The sequence below is a fragment of the Capricornis sumatraensis genome, chromosome 6 (genome assembly GCF_032405125.1).
Source record: "Capricornis sumatraensis isolate serow.1 chromosome 6, serow.2, whole genome shotgun sequence".
Lineage (NCBI taxonomy): Eukaryota > Metazoa > Chordata > Mammalia > Artiodactyla > Bovidae > Capricornis > Capricornis sumatraensis.
In genome coordinates this window covers 61,279,029-61,305,712 of record NC_091074.1, presented here as the reverse complement: position 1 = coordinate 61,305,712, position 26,684 = coordinate 61,279,029, and the positions used below count along the sequence as shown (strand labels likewise).

Sequence of the window (26,684 nt, the reverse complement as noted above, 5' to 3'; positions counted from 1 at the left end):
ACTTCGGAACATAGTAGGGTAGGCGTGCTGCAGTTCATGGGATCACAAAGAGTTGGACACAACTTAAGTGACTGAACAACAAACAGCAATTTAAGAGGAAGAACAAACAGCAATGTACAGAGGAAGAAAAAATATTTGAAAACAACACATCTGATTAGGACCTATTCAAAACGTACACAATGTAAAAAATGGGCTAAAGAACTTAACAGACACTCACCAAATAAGATTGACAAAAAGTTTATGAAAAGATGCTCTACATCATGTCATTTGCAGAAATACAAATTCAAATACTGACATACCACTACATACTTATTACAACAGCCAAAACCTGGCATATGACAATACCAAGTAATAACAAAGATACAGGTGAAGCAATAGGAACAATCATACGATGCTCTTAGGAATTCAAAATGGTATAGTACCTGTGGAAAAAGTTTGGTGGTTCCTTACACAATTAAGCATATTGTTATCACGTAGGTGTGTGTGTTAAGTTGCTTTTGTCGTGTCCGACTCCTTGCAATGCTAGGGGCTGTAGCCTGTGAGGGTCCTCTATCCATGGGATTCTCTAGGCAAGAGTACTGGAGTGGAGTAAATTGCCAGACCCTCCTCCAGGGACTCTCCCTAACTCAGGGATTGATCCTGGGTCTCCCGCACTGGCAGGCGGGTTCCTTACTAGTACCAACTGGGAAGCCCATTGTTACCAGTGTGAACCAGCAATCAGCTCCTTCTTGTTTACCTAAAGGCGATGAAAACCTGTACACAGCTGTTTATAGCACTTTTATTCATACTGTCAAAATGTAGATGCAATCAAGATGTCCTTCAGTAGGTGAATGGATGAACTGTGGTACATCCAGACAAAAATAACCATGGGTTATCAACTCATGAAGACATACAGAAAGCGTAAATGCATATCACTAAGAGAAAGAAGTCAATATGAAGAGACTACACATTGTATTTCAGCTATTGGACATTCCACAAAGGGCAAAACTATGAACACAGTAAAACTGTGGTTGGGAGGGTAGGTAAGCAATAAATACACAAAATAGGATTTTTAGAACAGTGAAAATACTATGTGTGATACTGTAATACTAGATACTTGTCATTCCGTACTTGTTCGTACCACAGAATATAAAACAAGAGTGAATCCTGATGTAAACTATGGACTTTGGGTAACTATGCCAGCGTATGTTCAGTTTTAGTAAAAATGTGCCATTCTGTTAAGTAGAGTTGATATGGCGGTATTTATGACCAGGAACAAGATTTATATGAGAAATGTCTACACCTCCCTCTCAATTTTGTTGTAAACCTCAAACTGCTCTAAAATAATGAAGGCTTCAAAAAAAAGTTAATGTACAAGTACTGTTACTGAAAGTGGCAGGAAATGGTGCTCAAATAATCAGTTTTTCCCACTGAAATAAACATTAACCTAGCAAAAACTCCTAAAATCAACTTTTTTGCAAGTCTGGAATTTAATTAAAAAAAAAAAAACAGAGCAATCAGGGAAAAGTTAAGTAAAAGACAGCTGAATTTCAGAAAGGTAGCCATTGCATTTCTGCTTAACTGTCCATCATCCCCATTCCCTAGCAAAGCAGAAATTATAGGGACAATGGGCCATATTTCAGGTGCATCCCACTGGAGCCAGAGGACTAAAAGGTGCTACGTTATGAATGTCTAGGGCCTCAAAATTGATTTGCTGAAATTCTAATGCCTGATGTGATGCTATTTAGATGTAGGGCCTTTGGGTGGTCATTAGGGCAGAGCCCTCATAAAGGGATTCAGTTCAGTTCAGTCGCTCAGTCATTTCCAACTCTTTGCAACCCCATGAATTGCAGCACACCAGGCCTCTCTGTCCATCACCAGCTCCCGGAGTTGACTCGAACTCATGTCCATCGAGTTGGTGATGCCTGCCAGCCATCTCATCCTCTGTTGTCCCCTTCTCCTCCTGCCCTCAATCTTTCCCAGCTAAAGGCAATGAGCTAAAGGCAATGAACAGCAAAATGAATAATTAAGAAGAATAAGCGATCTGGCAGACAGAATAACGTAAATCACCCAATCAGAACATCAGGTGAAAGCCAAATGAAAAAAAATTAAAATATAAGAGACCTTTGGGATAATATGCAATCTACACATAATAGGGTTTTCAGAAGGGGAAGAAAGAGACAAGGGGATTGAACAAGTATTTGAAGAAATTATTGGGCTGAAAACTTTCCAAACATAAAGAAGAAAACAAAAATCCAGGTACAGGAAGCACAGAGAGTCCCAAACAAGATACACCCAAACAGAACTATACCAAGACGTATTATAATAAAAAATGGCAAAAGTTAAAGAGAGGATTCTAAAAGTAGCAAGAGGAAAACAAAAAGTTAACTACAAGGGAATCCCCGTAAGACTATCAGCTGATTTTTCTACAGAAATGTTGTTGGCCAGAAGGGAATGGCAAGATACATTCAAAATCCCAAAAGGGAAAAATATGCAAACTAGAATACTCTGACCAGCAAGGTTAGAATAAGAGAGAAAAAGAATTTCTCTCTTAAAAATAAAGAGCAAAAAATAAAGAGAATACAACACTAAACCTACCTTAAAAGAAACATGGAAAATCTTTTCTAAATAAGAATGTAGGGGAAAGAGAAAATCACAACTGTAAAGTAAATCACTTAAATAAGCTAGTGCATTTTTTATGTAAAAAAAAAAAAAAACAAAACAATTTCATGAAAACAATGATAACCCCAATGGAACAGTAAAAGGATAAACATAAAGACGTTTTTTAAAAAAAAAGAAAATCAAAAACATAAAATGTGGGGAAGAAGAGCAAGAAAAGATAGATTCTTTTTTTTTTCTTTTTTTAGAATGTGTCTTAACATATACGACTATCAATCTAAAGCAAGTAGATATAAGAAACAGTTAACATACTTAAAACAAGGCAATCTCAAGTCAAATGCACCCAACAGATTGACTAAAACCAAAAATAAGAAAACATAAACATAAAAGGAAATCATCAAACCACAAAAGAGAAAAATGGGAGGATTCCCTGGTGGTCCAATTGCTAGAACTGTGCACTCTCCAGTACTGCCAAGGACTGGGGTTTGATCTGTGGTGAGGGACCTAAGATCCCATAGGTCACCTGGTGTGGCCAAAAGAAGAAGAAATATAGCATCAACAGGAAACAAGGTTTCAGTTCAGTTCAGTTCAGTTGCTCAGTTGAGTCCAACTCTTTGTGATCCCATGAACTGCAGCACACCAGGCCTCCCTGTCCATCACCAACTCCCAGAGTCTACCCAAACCCATGTCCATAGAGTCGGTGATGCCATCCAACCATCTCATCCTGTGTTGTTCCCTTCTCCTCCTGCCCTCAATCTTTCCCAGCATCAGGGTCTTTTCCAAGGAGTCAACTCTTCACACGAGGTGGCCAAAGTTCTGGAGTTCAGTTTTAGCATCAGTCCTTCCAATGAACACCTAGGACCAGTCTCCTTTAGGATGGACTGGTTGGATCTCCTTGCAGTCCAAGGGACTCTCAGGAGTCTTCTCCAACACCATAGTTCAAAAGCATCAATTCTTCGGCGCTCAGCTTTCTCTATAGCCCAACTCTCACATTCGTACATGGTCACTGGAAAAACCACAGCCTTGAGTAGAGGGACCTCTGTTGACAAAAGAATGTCTCTGCTTTTTAATATGCTGTTTAGGTTGGTCATAACTTTCCTTCCAAGGAGTAAGCATCTTTTTTCATGGCTACAATCACCATCTGCTGTGATTTTGGAGCCCAAAAAATGAAGTCAGCCACTGTTTCCACTGTTTCCCATGAAGTGATGAGATCAGATGCCATGATCTTCGTTTTCTGAATGCTGAACTTTAAGCCTACTTTTTCACTCTCCTCTTTCACTTTCATCAAGAGGCTTTTTAGTTCCTCTTCGTTTTCTGCCATAAGGGTGGTGTCATCTGTATATCTGAGGTTATTGAGATTTCTCCTAGCAATATTGATTCTAGCTTGTGTTTCTTCCAGCCCAGCGTTTCTCATGATGTACTCTGCATATAAGTTAAATAAGCAGGGTGACAATATACAGCCTTGACGTACTCCTTTTCCGATTTGGAACCAGTCTGTTGTTCCATGTCCAGTTCTAACTGTTGCTTCCTGACCCACATATAGGTTTCTCAAGAGGCAGGTCAGGTGGTCTGGTATTCCCATCTCTTGAAGAATTTTCCACAGTTTATTGTGATCCACACAGTATGACATAAATACATGTCTATCAATAATTACCTTAAACGTCAATGGCCTAAATGCTCCAACAAAAGAGTGGCAGATTGAATAAAACAAACAGCCTACAATATGCTACCTCCAAGTGACCTACCTTAGGGCAAAAGACCCACACAGATCAAAAGTGAAAGGATGGAAAAGATATTCCATGCAATGAAAATGACAAGAAAGTGGGGTCACAATACTTCTATTAGACAAAATAAACTTTAAAACAAATGCCATAGAAGGATACTAAAATGATAAAAGCATCAATAGAAGATGATTTTACACTCATCAACATACATGCACCTAACACAGGAGCACCCAAACACATAAATACTAACAGACATAAAGGGAGAAATTGATGGGAATACAGTAATAGTAGGAGATTTTAACACCCCACTCACATTAATGGAAAGATCTTTGAGACAGGAAATCAATAAGGCAATAGAGATCCTAAATGATAGAACAGTTAGATTTTTAATTGATATTTTCAGGACTTTACATCCAAAGACACATTTTTTTCAAGTGCACGTGGAAGATTCTCTAGGACTGACCACATACTAGGGTACAAAATAAGATTCAACAAATTTAAGAGTAAAGAAATTATCTCAAGTAACTATTCTGACCACAAAGAATAAAAGGAACATCTTTGGCAAGTGGTATTGGGAAAGTTGGACAGTGGCATGTAAATCAATGAAGTTAGAACATACTCCCACACCATGCACAAAAATAAACTCAAAGTGACTTAAAGACTTAAACATAAGATATGACACCATTACAGTCCTAGAAGAGATATAGGCAAAACATTCTCTTATATAAAACATACCAATGTTTTCTTAGGTCAATCTCCCAAGGCAATACAAATAAAAGTAAAATACACAAATGGGACCTAATCAAATTTAGAAGCTTTTGTACAGCAAAGGAAACCATAAAAGAGCAAGAAGATAACTAGGACTAGGAGAAAACATTTCCAAAGATGTGAATGACAAGGGCTTCATTTCCAAACTATACAACAGCTAATACAACTCAGTAATACCAAGAACATAAAAATCCAATCAAAAAATGGGCAGAAGATCTAAATAGACATTGATTGGGAACTCGTGTACATCTGTGGCAGATTCATGTCAATGTATGGCAAAACCAGTATAGTATTGTAAAGTAAAATAAAGTAAAAATAAAAATTTAAAAAAAAAAAAATGGGCAGAAGATCTAAATAGACATTTCTCCAAAAACAGACATACAGATGACCAATAGCACGTGAAGCAATGTGTAACAACACTAATTATTAGAGAAACACAAATCCAAACTACAATAAGTTACCACCTCACACTGGTCAGAGTGGCCATCACTGAAAATCTACAAATAACTAATGCTGAAAAGTATGTGGAGAAAACAGAGTCCTCCTACAGTGTTGGTGGGAATGTAGACTGGACAGCCACTATGGAAAACAAGATGGAGATTCCTCAAAAAACTAAAAGTGGAGTTGCCATATGATCCTGCAATCCCACTCCTGGGCATACATCCAGAAAAAGCTGTAATTTGAAAAGATACACATACCTCAATGTTCAATACACTACTTAACAACAGCCAAGACATGGAAACAACCTATCAAACAGATGACTGGATAAAGAAGATGTGGTACATATATACGATGGAATATGATGGAATACTACTCAGACATAAAAAACAGACAATATCATATGCCAGATGTCAACATGGACGGACCTAAAGATTATCATGCTAAAAGAGGTAACTCAGGAAAAGACAAGTACCATATGATATCACACATGTGGAATCTAAAATATGACACAGACGAACTTGTCTACGAAACAGAAATAGACTCAAACTTGCAGTTGTTGAGGGGGAGAGGTGGATTGGGAGTTTAGGATTAGTAGATGCAAACTATTACATAGAGAATGGATAAAAAAGAGGACCCTACTGTATGGCACAGGTAACTATATATAGTATACTATGACAAACCACAATAGAAAAGAATATGAGAAAGAATATATATATATATATTATGTAGTTGGTGATGGACAGGGAGGCCTGGCGTGCTGCGATTCATGGGGACGCAAAGAGTCAGACATGACTGAGCGACTGAACTGAACTGACAGCTGAGTCACTTTGCTGTACAGCAGAAATGAACACAACATTGTAAATCAACTATACTTCAATGTACATTTTTTAAAAAATAAAAGAGAAAAAATGGGCAAAAGAATTTAATAGTTCTAAAAATAACTATACAGAAACAGCCAATACACATGAAAAGATGCTCAACATCATTAGCCATCAGGGAAGTGCAAGTCAAAAGTAGTACAATGAGACACCACTTTACATTCATTCTGCTAGGTCACTTCAGTCGTGTCCGACTCTGTGCGACCCCATAGTTGGCAGCCCACCAGGCGGCCCCGTCCCTGGGATTCTCCAGGCAAGAACACTGGAGTGGGTTGCTCGTTAATATTGCTCGTTAATATTCACAGCAGCATTATTCATAACAGCCAAAAGTGGATACAAACCAAATATCCATCATCTGATGAACAGGCAAACAAAATGTGGTACATTCATATAATGAAATATTAGGCAATAAAAGAGGAAGTACCAATTCATGCTATACCATGGATGAACCTTGAAAATATCATGCTAAGTAAAAGAAGCTTGACAGAAAAGACCATGTATTATATGATTCAATTAATATGAAATACCCTAAACAAACAAATTCTTAGAAACAGAAAGTAAATTAGCTTTTACCAGTTTTACACTGGAAAGAAGGAGCAATGGGGAATGACTGCTAATGGGTATTAGCATTTCCTTTTTGGGGTGTTAAAATGTTCTGAAATTAGGTAATGATAATTATTGTACAATGCTGAATAAACCAATGTGAATTTTATATTCATTACAGTGTGACAAAAAGTAAATTATACAATTTAATGGATGAATTGTATGGTACATGAATTATAACTCAATAAAGCAATTTTAAAACAGGAGGTAAAATAAAGACATTCGTAGATAAAAACAAAATTGGTAATGCTATTTCTTCTTGAATAGTGTGATTGCTGACATTTTTGTATTATTCTTTAATGTCCTTCATATTTCCTCTGCATAAAGTTTTCTATTAAAGATGTGCTATTTTAATAATCACAAAATATATATATTAATGAAAAACACCAAGTTCCTAAAAATACAAAAGAATAAATTAAACCAAAGTATTCTTTAAAAAATACCATATGACTCTAATCTACATTTCAGCCTTACAATGATTTTTTTTCTTACAGATAAAAGAAAATAAATTAATACTTACTTAACTGCTTGTGCTCCTGGTCTTTGCACAATCAAAGTACTAAATTCTTCCACTACAATATCTAGCAGTTCAGGTTTTTGTTGTTGTTCTCTTAGAATGATAGACATACTTTTCAAGTGAACAAAAAACTTCATTGCTTCAAACTAGAATATAAAGAGGAAGAAAATGAAAAAAAATTATATATCTATAATACTCCTATTTATACAATTTACTCTTTCCAAAAATCAGAAAAATACATCAAAAACAACCTTTACATATTTAAGGACCACCACATAATACTAAAACAAAACATAAACTAAAATTAAACATAACATAAAAAATTTTTTACAGCCACATAACACTAACAATTGTATTCCTACTGTGGAAACTCAAATAAATGCAATATTTACAGACTCAAAGTAAGATCACAGAACAAGTCAGTAACATGTATTTCTGAAAGGATTAAAATTAGGCAAATCTATCAATAAATACTCAGGTATAAGGCAACAAAACATTTTTACTGTTTTTGGTAAGGTTGGATCGACTGCTGTTTCACTATAGCCAATTGCTTCATACAGCAAACTTTTTTCTTTAGGTGTCAATATTTCTTCAAGACCTACAAATCATAAAGAATGTTTTATGTTATTAACTGGTAACAAGATAAAACCAAATCCAAATTTAGCTGCTTTTAATAATGTAAATTTTACTCTTTTCTATAATACCTTTAAGAAATTATATTCACGAATGCCAAGATGGCATTGGCAATTTTAGGTTTTTTTTAAAAAATATAAATGACTAAATATATTAATTTAGCAATATAAATTTCTAAATGTTTGTATTAAGCACACAAAATAGCTACCCGTATTAGGTACTTAATGGCATTATGCTAGTCAACATAAGTAGCATACAAAATATGAAGTATTAATATCATGCCTACCCATTTTAAAGTCGGTAAAATTGAGTTTTAGAGAGCTTAAATTTGCCAGGGTCATATTGCTAATAAATGATATATCCAGGATATAAACCTAAGCCCCTAAGCCTCCAAAGTTATGATGTTAAGCATTTGGTTGGGAAGTAAAAATCTTTCCAGGAAATAATTTCAATGAAAATTTACAGTGGTTTATACTCTTTTGACCTGGAGAAGGCAATGGCACCCCACTCCAGTACTCTTGCCTGGAAAATCCCATGGACGGAGGAGCCTGGTGGGCTGCAGTCCATGGGATCACTAAGAGTCCAACACGACTGAGTGACTTCAGTTTCACTTTTCCCTTTCATGCATTGGAGAAGGAAATGGCAACCCACTCCAGTGTTCTCGCCTGGAGAATCCCAGGGACAGGGGAGCCTGGTGGGCTGCCATCTATGGGGTCACACAGAGTCGGACACGACTGAAGCAACTTAGCAGCAGCAGGAGCATACTCTTTTGAAACTTTTATTGATAACTGTGCTATACACAGTTACTAAGTCTTCTAGACATAATGCTCTTCTGAAAGCATTAGTAAGATATTAAAAATTTTTTGATTTTTGACATACATTTAAAATTTTATTAGTAATTTTACTTATAGTAAGAATTACTTATCACATGTATATATACTTTCAATGTCTACTTAACGAAAGAGAACACTTGGCTCCTCCCTCCATGGGATTCTCCCTCCATGGGATTCTCCAGGCAAGAGTACTGGAGTGGTTTGCCATTTCCTTCTCCAGGGGATCTTCCGGACCCAGGGATCAAACCTGGGTCTCCCGCATTCCACGCAAACCCTTTAACCTCTGAGTCACCAAGGAAGCCCTGATGGTTAGCTACACTACCACAGCTTGATGATTAACTGCACTACTGTAAAATGAAATGAACGTACTTCCAGGTTTAATATCTAGTTGTTGTTTACTGTGCGATTCTGACCAATTCCACATCCAGCTAAACCATCCTTTATTACCCTCTGACTCTTCTGCTCCTTCTCTGAAAATCCTGTATCCAGCTTTCTTTACCTAAAATAAATTAATTTTCAAATAAATGACAAATTATCCTTTATTTAGCAATTCAAAGAAACAGGATATTTCCAAAACTTATCTGCTTTAGTGGATAAGTATAAACAACAATCATACTGACAATAAAATATAGTAACTGTAACATTGGCCAAATATCAGAATTTAGAATTATCTGGTACTTAGCACATGGTCTTATAAGCAATAATAATGGCGGGTGTTGGGGGCGGGAATTGGCTTTTCACCTTTAAGCCCAATCACTGAGAAAGAATTTTTTCCCCCATTGAAACTGTCTTGAATAGATGTTGCAAATAGATGGTTTAAATAGATGTGGCAAAAGAATACATCAGATATTCTTGTAATATGGTGTTTTTGTTCAGACACTAAGTCATGTCCGACTCTGTGACCCCACAGACTGCAGCGTGCCAGCCTTCCCTGTCTGTCCTTCACTATATTCTAGAGTTTGCTCAAATTCTTGTTCACTAAGTCAGTGATGCCATCCAAACATCTCATCCTTTCTCGCCCCCTTTCTCCTCCAGCTCTGTCTTTCCCAGCATCAATCAGGGTGTTTTCCAATGAGTTGGCTCTCCACATCAGGTGGCCAAAATATTGGAGTTTTAGCATCAGTCCTTCCAATGAATATTCAGGGTTGATTTCCTTTAGGATTGACTGGTTTGAGCTCCTTGCTCTCCAAAGGACTCTTTCAAGAGTCTTTTCCAGCACCACATTGTGAAAGCATCAATTATCTGGTGCTCAGTCTTCTTTACGGTCCAACTCTCACATCCATACATGACTACTGGGAAAACCATAGCTCTGACTATATGAACATTTGTCAGCAGAACTTAATGTCTCTGGTTTTTAATACGCTGTCTAGGTTTGTCATAGCTTTTCTTCCAAAGTGCAAGTGTCTTTTAATTTTGTAGCTGCAGTCAACATCACTGGTGATTTTGGAGCCAAAGAAAATAAAATTTGCCACAGTTTCCACTTTTTCCCTGTCTATATGCCATGAAGTGATGGGACTGGATGCCATGGTTTTAGTCTTTTGAATGCTGACTTTCAAGCCAGCTTTTTCACTCTCTTTCACCCTCATCAAGAAGTTCTTTAGTTCCTCTCCACTTTCTGCCATTATTCTTATAATACAAATAAGCAAATTTGAACCCCTTTTAGGAAATAGTATAATACAGCACAATACCAATAAATTCTATATAAATTATAGATTTATTTTACTAATTGAAAGACAATCTGGAATTACCTCAACTTCGGCCTGTTGTCTTACTATAGTTATATTAAATACATCCAAAGTCTTTTCCAACTCCTAAAAATATAAATAAAATGTGTTTACATAACTTTATATAGACAATTTTCATATATGCTCTATCAAACTGCTACACTAAAGAAAATATAGGAAATTGAAAACAAGTCATCCATCAATATGATATTTCTCTTAAATTCTGAGAAGCAATGCTTGTGTATGTCAGCTTGGAAATTTGGCTTTGAAACCAACATGGAGAAGACTGGAATCAATGTAGCAAATACTTTCTAGGATTCTGAAGTTTATAAATGTCATAATAATGTGAGGCTTCAAGTTACTGTTTTCATAAAACCAAATCTCTCCAGATTGAGAAGAATCTCAAATTCCAAATGATCACCAGAGTTTTTATCATCCAACTGAAGTTAAGGAGTATGAAAAAGTCTAAGTAAAAGAGACAGAGAATGACCAATCAAAATTAGAACAAATAGGTAGGAAGTGTTAATCACTAAAGACTGAGGACTTAAGTATTACAAAATATTCAATAAATTTTTATAATACTAACCTCCAAAGAGTTGAGAAGTTCACCAGATGGCTTCTTACTTGTTAGCTTTTTTTTATACAGTTCTTTATATTGCTTCATTTTTTGCCTATGTTCTCTAATATGCTTCCAGGACCACATCCGTAAGTAGGGGCGAATGTTTACTTCAAGAATGCCACGTATAGCATAAGCCCACCTAGTTAAAAAATAAAAACAAAAACTCTCCCCTTAAAAACACCCTCAAACCAACAGTATGAAATATAACTGACATCACTTCTGTTCTAACAACATACATAATACAGAGACTGTGAAAATATTATCTAGCACTTGCTTCTCACCAACCCTATTAGCAATTAAGAACATAATATTTAGTCTTATCTTTTTCCTAAATGAAAATAAGCAAAATTACAGAATTTTGTTATAACACAGTTCTACCAAAAAACTATTAAAGAATTAATTGGCAACTAGCCCTTTAGCCACCTGAATAGTAATTAAAATAGTCAATTGAAAAAGTAACTGCAACTTTGAAAAACTAGGTTAAGACCTTAATAACTAAAAAAATAAGACTACTTCTGAATTTTAAAAAAGGGTTGCACTTTACAGACTCCCATAACTTTTTCAGATTTATAACAGGTAGAGTGCTCTGATATCAAAGTTTGAAAACTAAAAAAAGACATGGTTGAAAAAGAAACTGGGATATGTTTTTTCAGTAATTCCAAAAATACAGTAAATGAACGGAATGCTAGTATTTCCAGTTGTAAATTCATTATAAAGAATCCTTTATAATAATAAAGGATTAATAATAATTAAGTCAATTTTACTAGTGTAATAAGCAAAAGCCACTAAAGTGCTTCAGGCCAAGTATCATAATATAGCTTGTATCAGCCTTTAAAGAGAGTATCTTAAAATTCTTAAAAGTTAAGAAATTCACTTTTATGCTGTCATTTTTTAATACAACTGTAGACATATTAATGCCACAAACATTAGTATCTGCAAAAATTCCCTGGGCAATAAATAATGTGCTAAAAAAAAATTTCACTGAGCAATTGCACTTCTGGGTATTTATGTGAAGAAAATGAAAACACTAACTCAAAAAGATATACGCAACCGCATGTTCACTGCAGCACTGTTTACAAGAGCAAAGATATGGAAACAACCAACTGTCCATAGATGGACGAAAGGATAAAGTATATACATACAAACACACACACACACACACACAAATGTTATTTAGCCATAAAAATGGAAATAAAATCTTGGCATTTGTTACAACATGAATGAACAATGATGGGCATTATGCTAAGCGAAATAAGTGAGAGAAAGACAACTCCTGTACATTCACTTATATAAAGTTGTTTTTTTTTTAATGAGCTCATAGATAGAGAATAGACTGGTGAGAGACAAAAGGAGTGGGTGGGGGATGGGCAAAATGGGTGAAGCGGGTCCAAAAAACTTCCAGTTATAATATAAATAAGTTATGGGCATATAATGTACAGCATGTTGACTACAGCTAATAATACTGTATGGCATATTTGAAAGTTGCTAAGAGAGCAGATATTAAAAGTCCTTATAACAAGAAAAATACTTTGCTAACTATGTGTAGTATTGGACGTTAATGACTTATTGTGGTGATCCTTTCTCAGTATGTACAAATATCCAATCATTATGGTATGATACTTCAATTTTAAAAATTTAAAGCATATTACCATTCTTTGGCATGGTAACGAAGAGGTACATCAGGTTTGAATTTCCTGTATGGCAGATTTTGCGTCATCATATCAACCGATTCAAGAAGTTCCATAAAACTGAAATACTGAAGAATGAAAAAATTAAATCTTTAAGATTTTTTAATTGTCAAAGATAAAAATAAAATTACTAACTTATTTAAGGTAATGTTTATTATATACCATTATGAATCTTAACATTTAAAATCTTAGCTCTGCTTTTATCAAACTATAACCTACAATTTAAAATTTCATTTTAAAAAATCACCTGTGGTTTATTAAGTTCAATTGTTATGTCATGTAACTCAACATCCAGGTCTATTTTGGGGGCAGAAAAGTCAAAATCCGATCTGCGATTCATCTGAAGTTTGGCATTAGCAGATATGGGGCGAAATACTGAAAAATAACACAAATTTTTAAAAATTATATTGAGTTCTTTACCCAAGTCACAAAGTGAAAGAGGAATCAAGCTGAAAATGCTCATTTTCATTTCTTCTATACCCTTTCCAGTTTCCAGATTTCCATACTGCTATAACTTGATCAGATGAATTATCACTTAGTCTTAAGGAGTCTTTTACCTTTATCTATAACCCATATTGCTTTTGCAAGTACAATAAGTACAATTGTGTTTGCAAGCTAACTGAACTCCTCCTCAAAAAAAAATAATAATAATAATAACCCTAAGAAGCAGGAACACCCTCTAAAAGGCAAAACAGTCCAACAAGACAGTTCTAATGAAAGTATAGCTTCAAGGAATGAATGCACATCAGAAATGCTAAGGGGAAAAATATTTTATTTAACCACTGACTTTCACTGCTGCTGCTGCTAAGTCGCTTCAGTTGTGTCCGACTCTGTGTGACCCCATAGATGGCAGCCCATCAGGCTCCCCTGTCCCTGGGATTCTCCAGGCAAGAACACTGGAGTGGGTTGCCATTTCCTTCTCCAACGCATGAAAGGGAAAAGTGAAACTGAAGTCGCTCAGTCGTGTTGGACTCTTAGTGATCCCATGGACTGCAGCCCACCAGGCTCCTCTGTCCATGGGATTTTCCAGGCGAGAGTACTGGAGTAGGCTGCCATCGCCTTCTCTGACTTTCATTATGTAACTGTAATTCCTGGATTTCAGGCCACTGTCTCTGTATCCATCTGTTCCCCACTTTTAACTTGAAAGATGAGAAGAGAGAAGATGAGAATTTGTCCAGGATAACATTCTTGGCTCAATCCATAATTTAAGATTTCTTTTAATCCTTTACATTTAGCACCAAAAAGTGTAAGAATAATGCAGAGGGACACTAGTAATAGCAGAATCTAGAAAAAGATCAACTACTAAATTATAAGTTAATGTGTGTATAAAAATAATATATTCCTCTTGTTTTAACCATCCCTAAAGCACAGCACTGAATTTAAAAATACCTTTAATTTGAATTGAACAAAAACATATTAATCAATAGGAGACCAGTTAAATTTGCTATGGTACATCTATACAACTGGTGGCTCAGATGATAAAGAATCTGCCTGCAATGCGGGAGACCTGGATTCGATCCCTGGGTTGGGAAGATCCCCTGGAGAACGAAATGGCAACCCACTCCAGTACTCTTGCCTGGAAAATTCCATGGACTGAGGAGCCTGGTAGGCTACAGTCCATGGGGCCAGAGTCAGATCCGACTGAGTGACTTCACTTTCACTTTCACATCTATACAACAGAATACTATACAGTTACAAATGAGAAAAATTTCCATGCACCTAAGTAGAAGAATATTAAAATAGAAAGCTTAAAAAAGTATATGTTAAAGCAATAGTATCAGTATTTGAAAAGTAAACCTATTCTCCCCCAGCTTTAGTTTTGTTACATAGAAAACTATACCACCCACTATACCCTCTCTGGTTGTAATAATCCATCCCTGAGCTACACTCTCTCCCATCTTTCTCAGACTGGCTCCTGACAACTAGAATTTCTGAGTGATTTAAATATACAAGTGATTGTTCCAGTACCATACTCTCTCAGTTCCTTAAATTCTTTTGTGCTCACCTCACCCACTACACTTAATCACTCCAGTATCCTCAACCTCTCAATAAAGTCAGTTTCAAACATCCAAACTACTAATACCACGTCTAGTAATCCAATACCAAACCATCAAGGCTTAAGGGAACTACCATTGTGTGACTGAGAAAAAAACAAAATCAAACTGATTGGTCTCACATTAATGTCATAAATCTCAGTTCAGTTCAGTCGCTCAGTTGTGTCCAACATGCCAGGCCTCCCTGTCCATCACCACTCCCGGACTTCACTCAGACTCATGTCCATCGAGTCAGTGACGCCACCCACCCATCTCATCCTCGGTCGTCCCCTTCTCCTCCTGCCCCCAATCCCTCCCAGCATCAGAGTCTTTTCCAATGAGTCAACTCTTTGCATGAGGTGGCCAAACTACTGGAATTTCAGCTTCAGCAGCATTCCTTCCAAAGAAATCCCAGGGCTGGATTGGATCTCCTTGCAGTCCAAGGGACTCTCAAGAGTCTTCTCCAACACCACAGTTCAAAAGCATCACTTCTTCGGCGCTCAGCCTTCTTCACAGTCCAACTCTCCCATCCACACATGACCACTGGAAAAACCATAGCCTTGACTAGATGGACCTTTGTTGGCAAAGTAATGTTTCTGCTTTTGAATACGCTATCTAGGTTGGTCATAACTTTTCTTCCAAGGAGTGAGCGTCTTTTAATTCATGGCTGCAGTCACCATCTGCAGTGATCTTGGAGCCCCAAAAAATAAAGTCTGACACTGTTTCCACTGTTTGCCCATCTATTTCCCATGAAGTGATGGGACCAGATGCCATGATCTTCGTTTTCTGAATGTTGAGCTTTAAGCCAACTTTTTCACTCTCCTCTTTCACTTTCATCAAGAGGCTTTTTAGTTTTTCTTCACTTTCTGCCGTAAGGGTGGTGTCATCTACATATCTGAGGTTATTGATATTTCTCCCAGCAATCTTGATTCCAGCTTGTGTTTCTTCCAGCCCAGCATTTCTCATGATGTACTCTGCATAGAAGTTAAATAAGCAGGGTGACAATATACAGCCTTGACGTACTCCTTTTCCTATTTGGAACCAGTCTGTTGTTCCATGTCCAGTTCTAACTGTTGCTTCCTGACCTGCATACAGATTTCTCAAGAGGCCGGTCAGTGGTCTGGTATTCCCTTTTCTTTCTGAATTTTGCACAGTTTATTGTGATCTACACAGTCAAAGGCTTTGGCATAGTCAATAAAGCAGAAATAGAGATTTTTCTGGAACTCTCTTGCTTTTTCCATGATCCAGCAGATGTTGGCAATTTGATCTCTGGTTCCTCTGCCTTTTCTCAAACCAGCTTGAACATCAGGAAGTTCATGGTTCATGTATTGCTGAAGCCTGGCTTGGAGAATTTTGAGCATTACTTTACTAGCATGTGAGATGAGTGCAATTGTGCAGTAGTTTGAGCATTCTTTGGCATTGCCTTTCTTTGGAATTGGAATGAAAACTGACCTTTTCCAGTCCTGTGGCCACTGCTGAGTTTTCCAAATTTGCTGGCATCTTGAGTGCAGCACTTTCACAGCATCATCTTTCTCAATTTGAAAGAGCTCAACTGGAATTCTATCACCTCCACTAGCTTTGTTCATAGTGATGCTTTCTAAGGCCCACTTGACTTCACATTATCTCAAGTAGACACTTAATGTGTCTGACTGATCACACAACATTCTTTCAGTCCAAGGATATGCCAAATCCATACCACAGCCTGTTTAGCAGCTGAGCTAAAAATAATTTTTACACTTTTAAAGTATTGTTTGAAAGAAACAGAAAAACACGTGACAAACTATATATTTATGACATGTAAAATGTATGTCTACTACATGGCCCTTTGCAAAAAGAAAGTTAGCCAACCCCTACTCTGGCCCAGTGGTTCTCAAACTGTAGCACTCCTCAGAATCACCAGGACAGCTTGTTGAAGACAGACTGCTGAGCCTCACCCTCAGAGGCTCTGATTAAGCATGTCTGGAATGGGCCCAAGAATTTATATTTCTAACATGGTTCCAAGTGATACTAACGCTGCTAATCTGAACCACACTCTGCTAACACTGCTCTTGCCAGCATTCTCTCAGTCACCTACATGGAGATTTCATAGTCCCTCCTCCCTCCAAAAACCTCTAATGACTGAATTTAAAAAAAAAAGAAAGAGTTCAGAAGAAAAAATAAATCCCATTAACTCCAATCATATATATTTGTGCACCCAACATCAGGACTTCTCTCTTATAACTGAAATCTATCGTATAAACAAACTGACCATGCTCCTCTCTGTGGCAAACCACAATTCTACCTTCTTTCACTCACATCAACACATAAATAATCACACTTCACTCTCTTACTTTCCATGTTCTAAGGATCATCCCAATCTTAGCCTATTAACAAGCTATTAACAAGCTACTATCTTTCCCATTATATAAAAAACAAAACTAAAAAAAAAAAGAAATCTTTCATTCATCCTTTCCCCTCCAGTGTGTCACTTATCAATTTATTGCTATAACCTCCAGATTACCCTTCCCTACCTGCTCTGAACCCCAGACTTCCAGGCTCATTCTTTAGAATTTGCTTTACTTTTTGTTAGCCAGTCCTTTAAATATTTTTTTTCTTTACCAGTCAGCATAACATTAATGCTTGTCAGTAGAGAACCCAGATAATCACGATGGTGTGATCACTCACCTAGAGCCAGACATCCTGGAATGTGAAGTCAAGTGGGCCTTAAAAAGCATCACTACAAACAAAGCTAGTGGAGGTGATGGAATTCCAGTTGAGCTATTTTGAATCCTAAAAGATGATGCTGTGAAAGTGCCGCACTCAAGATGCCAGCAAATTTGGAAAACTCAGCAGTGGTCACAGGACTGGAAAAGGTCAGTTTTCATTCCAATTCCAAAGAAAGGCAATGCCAAAGAACGCTCAAACTACTGCACAATTGCACTCATCTCACATGCTAGTAAAGTAATGCTCAAAATTCTCCAAGCCAGGCTTCAGCAATACGTGAACCATGAACTTCCTGATGTTCAAGCTGGTTTGAGAAAAGGCAGAGGAACCAGAGATCAAATTGCCAACATCCGCTGGATCATGGAAAAAGCAAGAGAGTTCCAGAAAAATCTCTATTTCTGCTTTATTGACTATGCCAAAGCCTTTGACTGTGTAGATCACAATAAACTGTGCAAAATTCAGAAAGAAAAGGGAATACCAGACCACCTGACCGGCCTCTTGAGAAATCTGTATGCAGGTCAGGAAGCAACAGTTAGAACTGGACATGGAACAACAGACTGGTTCCAAATCAGAAAAGGAGTACATCAAGGCTGTATATTGTCACCCTGCTTATTTAACTTCTATGCAGAGTACATCATGAGAAATGCTGGGGTGGATGAAGCACAAGCTGGAATCAGATTGCCGGGAGAAATATCAATAATCTCAGATATGCAGATGACACCACCCTTATGGCAGAAAGTGAAGAGGAACTAAAAAGCCTCTTGATGAAAGTGAAAGAGGAGAGTGAAAAAGTTGGCTTAAAGCTCAACATTCAGAAAACGAAGATCATGGCATCTGGTCCCATCACTTCATGGCAAATAGGTGGGGAAACAGTGGAAAGTGTCAGACTTTATTTGGGGGGGCTCCAAAATCACTGCAGATGGTGATTGCATCCATGAAATTAAAAGACGCTCACTCCTTGGAAGAAAAGTTATGACCAACCTAGATAGCATATTCAAAAGCAGAGACATTACTTTGCCAACAAAGGTCCATCTAGTCAAGGCTATGGTTTTTCCAGTGGTCATGTGTGGATGGGAGAGTTGGACTGTGAAGAAGGCTGAGCGCTGAAGAAGTGATGCTTTTGAACTGTGGTGTTGGAGAAGACTCTTGAGAGTTCCTTGGACTGCAAGGAGATCCAACCAGTCCATCTAAAGGAGACCAGTCCTGGGTGTTCTTTGGAAGGATTGATGCTAAAGCTGAAACTCCAATACTTTGGCCACCTCATGTGAAGAGTTGACTCATTGGAAAAGACCCTGATGCTGGGAGGGATTGGGGGCAGGAGAAGAAGGGGATGACAGAGGATGAGATGTCTGGATGGCATCACCAACTCGATGGACACGAGTTTGGGTGAACTCTGGGAGTTGGTGATGGACAGGGAGGCCTGGCGTGCTGCAGTTCATGGGGTCGCAGAGTCGGACACAACTGTGCGACTCAAATGAACCACGAGGACATGGGCGAGATACTGCAGGGGGGAAGGAGTTTTGATTTGTGGTACTACTGTGCCCATTCAGCCGACTCTTGCTGTGCCATGGTTCTCCTATACACAGCTCTTAAAGAAAACCGCTTCTCCAGTGTCCAGGTCCTGCAGCAAAACAGATATCTTCAGCACTAGACTCCTGCAGCACACAGCACCACCCAAGAGCCAGCAAATTCTCTCAACACATTGCTCAGGAGATTTTAGAATGGAGTGCCTTCTGGAGACAACTCTCCACAAGACCTCCTAGTGGGTCAATTTCCCAAAAATTCCTTCAGGGTAATTTACAAGTTTTACCCATAGGGCATCAGGGACTTTCCTGCCAGTCAGTGACCCACAGCGATCCCCTCTCCAACAAGTTCTAGATCTCAGTGTTAAAGGAGACGCACTTCTTTGGGCACTCCACCTAAGTCCTAGGGTAAAGGCTGTTTCTTCTAGCTATTGGGATGGTCAAAAAGTTCACTCAGATCTTTCTGTAAGATGCTACAGAAAAATTCAAACCAATGTGTTGGCCAACCCTATACTATTCTTGCATTCCTTAGCGTTCTCTTTACACTTTGTCAGCCAATCCCTTGTTACTCTAATCCCCTCTTATATTCAGTAATTCTTCATAAATACTTTCCCTTCTCAAATTACTATGTGCTTCCTGTCTCTTCATCAGACTCTGAATGAAACAGCCAGAATTGACAGTAGGGTAAAAGAGAAATAACTCAAAATTAAACTGATAGATTTGAGAATCATCAACACACATGATACAGCAAAGTATTTTGCTTTTGTGTATATATTAGAAATACATTTAATTTTATGAGAAAATTAACATGAAATACCACAGTGACATCAACAATATTCATTTCAAATTTATACTGATTACTTTAATTGTACATTTATCTTATGAAATTTACTTACCAAAATCATAACCTTCTGGAACAATATTTTCATCAACAATGCCACTCCTCAGTCTGCTCTATTAAAAGTCAAATTGATATTACTTATATTCATGCTAATACTAGTATATGCAAAAATGTTTAAAAACAGTTTTAAAAAGTAACTCAAACTTAGGAGAGTATAGCTAAGAAAATATTAAAGTGACTAAACACTATTTCATCAAACTACTATTATGTAAGAAGGCTCTAGAAATTACTAAGATAGGAATGTATTTATATATATTTGTATACAAGCACATACACAAAATGCCATAAAATTCACCATCTCTTTAAGACAAAACAAAGTGGGTACAAAAGTAACATATCTCAATATAATGAAGGTCATAGACGATAAGCCCACAACTATCATCATACTCAAGGGTGAAAAGCTGAAGGCTTATCTTCTAAGATCAGGAACAAGACAAAGACGCTCACTTTCAGCACTTTTATTTGACACAGTATTAGAAGTCCTACCCAGAGAAATTAGGTAAGAAAAAGAAATAAAGCATACAAGTTGGAAAGGAAGAAGTAAAACTTTCACTATTTGCAGATGACATAATATATAGAAAACCCTGAAGTCTCACCAAAAACTGCTAAAACTAATAATAAATGAGTTAAAGTTGCAGGATAGAAAAATCAATATACAGAAATCTGTGGTATTTCTGTACACTAATAACAAACTATCAGAAAGGAAAAATAACAATCCCATTTACAATCGCATTACAATGTAAGAATACACTTCACCATGGAGGTAAAAGGCTTATACCCTGAAAACGATAAGGCACTGAGCAACAAAAATAAAAAGGACACTAACTAATGGAAAGATATTCCATGCTCATGAATTAGAATAAGTAATATTGTTAAAAGATTCATATTACCTAAAGCAATCTGCAGATATGTTGCAATCTCCATCAAAATACCAACAGCATTTCTCACAGAAATAGAAAAAACACAATTAAAATTCATATGGAACCACAAAAGAACCCAAATAGCCAAATTGCTTCAAATAGCCAAAGCAATCCTGAGAAAGAACAAAGCTGGAGTTGTCATCTTCCCTGATATCTAACTATATTACAAAGCTAACAGTATTAGTATCTGTCACACAGACACACACACAGATCAACAGACTAGAACAGACAACTCAGAAATAAACCCATGCACATATGGTCCAAAAATCACTGCATATGGTGACTGCAGCCATGAAATTAAAAGATGCTTGCTCCTTGGAAGAAAAGTCATGACAAACCTAGACAGCATATTAAAAAGCAGAGACCTCACTTTGCCAACAAAGGTCCATATAATCAAAGCTATGGTTTTCCCAGTTGTACACAATGTACAGTTGTGAGAGGTGGACCATAAGGAAGGCTGAGAGCTAAAGAATTGATGGTTTCTAACTGTGGTGCTGGAAAAGACTCTGAGCGTCCCTTGGACAGCAAGGAGATCAAACTAGTCAATCCTAAAGGAAATCAACCCTGAATATTTATTGGAAGGACTGATGCTGAAGTTGAAGCTTCAATACTTTGGTCCCCTGATGTGACGAGCTGACTCATTAGAAAAGATCCTGATGCTGGGAAAGATTGAGCGCAGGAGGAGGAGTGAGTGAGAGAGGATGAGATGGTTGGAAGGCATCACCAATTCAACAGATGTGAGTTTGAGCAAAGCCTGGGATATACTGAAAGGCAGGAAAGCCTGACATGCTGCAGTACATGGGGTTGCAAAGAGTTAGACTCAACTTAGCAAATGAACAACAACATACATGGTCAGTTATAGCTTATGACCAAGGAGTCAAGAACATACAATGGGAAAAGGCCAGTCTCTTCAATAAATAGTTTGAGAAAACTTGACAGCTATTTGAGAAAGAATGAAATCTGACTACCTTACATGGTAAATGAAAATAACTCAAAATGGATTAAAGACTTGAACATAAGGCTTGAAACCATAAAAACTCCATAAGAAAATAGGTGGGTAAGCTCCCCGACATCAGTTTTAGCAATGAGTTTTTAGATTTGACAGCAAAAGCAGCAAAAGCAACAAAAGCAAAAATAAACAAACCGACTACATCAAATTAACAGCTTTTTCATAGCAAAGAAAACTATCAAATACATGAAAAGGGAACCTATGAATGAAAGAAAATATATGAAAATATTATATCTGATAAGGAGCTAATATCTGAAATATATAATGAACCCATATAACTCAAAAGCAAAAAAACTCAAACCCAATTAAAAATTTCAAAATAGAAATACAGATGGCTAACAGATATATGGAAAGATGCTCATCATTTCTAATCATTAGAGAAATGTAAACCAAAACCACAATGAAATACCACCCTACGCTTGTTAGAATAGCTATTATCAAAAACCAAAAAAATCATAAATGTTTGTGAAAATGTGGAGGGAAAAAAACCCTTCTGCTCTGTTGGTGGGACACAAATTGGTGCAGATCCTATGGACAATATGGAAGGACCTCAAAAAATTAAAAACAGAACTATCATATAACCCAACAGCTCCACTTCTGAGAAGAAAATAAACATACTAACTTGAAAGCATATCTGCACTCCATGCTCACTGCAGCATTATTTATAATAGCCAAGATATGGAAACAACATAAATATCCATCAAGAGTGAATGAAGAAAATGTTTTATATACACACACACAGACACACTGTGGAATATCACTCAGCCACAAAAAAAGAGTGAAATCTTTCCATTGGGACAACACAAATGGATCTTGAGGGCATTACGCTAACTGAAATAGCTCAAAGAGAGAAAAACAAACACTGTACTATCTCACTTTTATGTGAAATTTACAAGAAAAAAAAATATAGAGAACAGATTGGTGGCTGCAGGAAGTGGCGGAGGGAGGTACTGACAGGATGGGAAAAACATTGACAAAGGGAGTCTAAAAGTCCAAACTTTCAGTTATAAAGTAACTATTTATTAACTCATGGAGATGTAATATACAGCATGGTGACTATCATTAATAATACTGTGTCACATATTTGAAAGTTGTTATGAGTAAATCTTGCAAGTTCTCATCACAAGAAAAACTGTATAATTACATATGGTGATGGATATTAACTAGACTTATTGTGTTGATCATTTTGCAATATATACAAATATCAAAACATGTTACACACATAACAAATGTTTCATATCAGTTATACCAAAAAGGTATGTTTATATATGTCTATGTATAAACATATATATTCACCTACTGCTGGAAATGTTAATGGATTTTTGCCTAGGAAAAAAAGGACCACTGACTAACATATTATCTACAGTATGTTAGATAAATGACAAAGAATAAAACTATGCAAAATATGATACCAAAGATACATATGCATGTACCAAAAAAATTTACTTACCAATGAGTCATCATAATTACTAAGATAAAACAGCTGAGACTTCACATTCCAATAGGCAAAAAGGTTATCCAATCGGACTAACTGAAAATAAATCAAATTTATTATAAGCCTCATTTTCAATGAAGATTCTTTAGCATATGCTTTTTCAGAAGTCTCAACTAATTGGTCATATCACACTTAAGTCAACACAGTTGACAAAAATCCTTATTTGTGTATTATCACTTGTCTTAAAAGTATCTTTCGTCAAGCCCATGGACTGACAAAACATAATTTTTGTTTATTTTACCTTACGAAATAGTTTCTCAGTTTCATCATGTAAACATGGAATCCAGTATTGATCAGTTGTCTGAAAAGGAAAAAAAGCAGCAGTAAAAACTGTCACTTGCATGTGAAATGGCAGATTAAGTGATAAACAGAATCTATCCTGCCCTAGACCAATCTTCCATTAAAATGTACTTGAAAACATAACATTTAGTCAAAGAATATTAACTGAATATTCTGTATTCAACCATCTCATTGCCTGGAGAAAAACAAACTAGAAAGCAAATTACAAACCAGTTAAGTGCCATTATGGAAGTTAAATATGCAGTACTCTGGGAGAATAAAGTCCGTAACTAGAGACTCCACAATAGGAGCCTCAATTTCAGGTATGTGATGGCGAAAGTGATACCTAACCTACTAAGTGACACATTAATAGAAATTATTAATTCTAAATTTGTAGGGAATATCATTCATGGTAGGAAGATATCTGAATGTATGGTATGTTCAAAGAAATGAAGTAGCCCAATACGGCCCAAGAACATATTCAAAACAGGGAAAAGAGATAAAATCAGGTGTCCCACCTAGGGTCAGATAACACAGGGATTATAAACTATTTTGACAAAATTATAGACTTTAAAAGCAATGAAGTCACTGAGGGAAATAAATTGATATCAAATGCTTATATTTAAAAGATAGTTTTCATTTTTTGTAGAGAACAAAATGAACTGGAACAGTGGTGGCTCAAATTTTATCACGCAATTAGGATGACCTGGAGGGTTTTTTAAACAAAATAGCTAGGTCTCAGCCTGAGTTTGCAATTGAGTATGGCTCGGTTGGGGGACAAGTTTCCAAATACCTCCAAAACCAGTGGTGAAAACCACTGCTGACACTGTTACCAAGCACCTTCACAATGCCGAATCCAATGGCTAATTTTCCAACCTTATTTTCACTGTTACAATAGCATTTGACAGTTTACCTCACCCAACTTTATTGAATAACTTTTCACTTGACTTTTCTCTTTTCCTGTTTGAGGTAGATCCAAATTTTAAAAACCATACACAAAAACTGAATGAACATAAAAAACAAAAGCATATAATGAAATACTATACAGCAGTTGAACTGAATCAATTAAACTACATGTGGCAATAAACACATCACAAGCAATGTACAGCAAAAAAGGAAACTGAGAGAAGAATCATGTAACATTTACATGAACTTTCAAAAATCTACCAAATACTATACATTTTTAATGGATATACAGTGTAAAGTTTAAAAATGTAAGATGTTTACCTCTTGGGTGGGAGAGAAGAGTGGAGCAGAATACAAAAGGAATTTAAACTTTATTCATAACAGCTTATTCTTTAAAAGTATTTAAAATTTAAACTAAATGACAGACTTAACTATCATCCATTCTGGATACAAGTGTCTCATAATTCTTATGTTCCCCTACAGTTTTAAAGTTTCTTAATTAAAAAACTAAACAGGAAGAAAGTATGCCACGATTACTAGCAATAGTGATGATGAAATGATTTGATTCTGTATACTTTCCACAACTAATCAAAGATTTTGAAATGAACATTACTTTTATTTTGTACTTATGCATTTAAAATTCAGAATGGATTTTTTAAAGTAAAATAAGTATGGAATATCATAATTGGCAAATAATCTCTCACATATGAAACTAAATTTGATTATCAACTATTTTTTAAATATGAAACTACCTACCCCCAGTTTCAATCCAGTCTATGCACTTCCTGTATGAATTCTACATAGATACCTACTCCTGATGCTGGCATACATTAAATAGTTATTAGTAATTTAAATAACTATACTACAAAATTAAATATGGTTAAATTTTTTTTAAAAAAGTACCTGCATGCTGAGATTCTGAAGGGAAATACCAAATGACAGAGGGTTTTCTCGATTTGTGACCTAAAGAGGAAGGAGAGTAAATTTTACTCAGATTTTTAGTAGATGGACAAAATTTATATTATAGAAAAAGTTCACTTTCTGGTAAGTAAGCTATTTCAAACATTCAAAAACATTTTCCTAGTTTCTGAAATAATTTTTATTTCTACATTTTTCCTAACTACATATAAAGCACCAATGTATTAGTGTGGTACAATAATAATATATCAATATAATGTTGCTACAGTCCATGGGATCACAAAGAGACATGACTCAGCAACTCAACAAAAAAATACTCTTTTTCATTCTACAAAAAAGAAGTTCATTACAAATGAGATTGACCCTCACAACAGAGCTGTGAGAAGCCAGCGATGATGTGTCTGAGAGACAATATATGATCTATTTGAAATCAAACAATTAGTTAAGTCTAACTGATGATTCCTAAACCATTGCTTTTTCCAGGAAGTAAACACAGTATAAAGTATTTTAAAAACATGTAACTGCTAAATCTACCAAAGGTGATTATACGAAAGAAATTTTCCTTCATTATCTGATGCTTGAACATTTTAGAAAAGTGTAATCAAGGCACTAAGGACTGCAAATTACAACTAAGTATAAAAAATAAAGATCATGTCATGTTCAGCTCTATATCCTTCCACTTGCCAGCATCTCATATGTTGACCACTACAGAGCAGGTGTCATTAAATAGCAAAATAAATGTAAAAAGTTATCACCTATTAAAATACTTACATCATCTTCATAGCGAATATGGATGTTGGAAATTTTCACTTGAAGATTTTTTATGATCTGGGTAATTAATTTTTCTGTGAAAGTATCCTGTTTCTCCACATGCTGTTTTTCTATAATTGCAAATATTCATTTTTAATATGAATGAAAAAAACATTCTATAAGTATCTGTATTGAAATAACAAATGCTACCTTCTTAAAGA

At 36.2% G+C, this 26,684-nt stretch overlaps 1 protein-coding gene across 4 annotated transcripts in view; it reads right to left on the bottom strand.

The window, feature by feature from the left end:
• Positions 1–26,684, bottom strand: part of VPS13A (vacuolar protein sorting 13 homolog A) — a 271,791-nt gene that overhangs the window by 191,138 nt on the left and 53,969 nt on the right. For all 4 annotated transcript variants that reach the window (XM_068974525.1, XM_068974527.1, XM_068974528.1 and 1 more), the window contains exons 6-17: positions 26,485–26,594; positions 25,699–25,758; positions 23,852–23,911; positions 23,566–23,646; positions 20,182–20,239; positions 13,274–13,401; positions 12,988–13,094; positions 11,306–11,477; positions 10,744–10,806; positions 9,365–9,494; positions 8,033–8,127; positions 7,533–7,675 (exon numbers count right to left, since the gene is read on the bottom strand). In XM_068974525.1, coding sequence (XP_068830626.1) covers positions 7,533–7,675; positions 8,033–8,127; positions 9,365–9,494; positions 10,744–10,806; positions 11,306–11,477; positions 12,988–13,094; positions 13,274–13,401; positions 20,182–20,239; positions 23,566–23,646; positions 23,852–23,911; positions 25,699–25,758; positions 26,485–26,594 — 1,207 coding nt within the window. The remainder of the gene's footprint in view (positions 1–7,532; positions 7,676–8,032; positions 8,128–9,364; positions 9,495–10,743; positions 10,807–11,305; positions 11,478–12,987; positions 13,095–13,273; positions 13,402–20,181; positions 20,240–23,565; positions 23,647–23,851; positions 23,912–25,698; positions 25,759–26,484; positions 26,595–26,684) is intronic.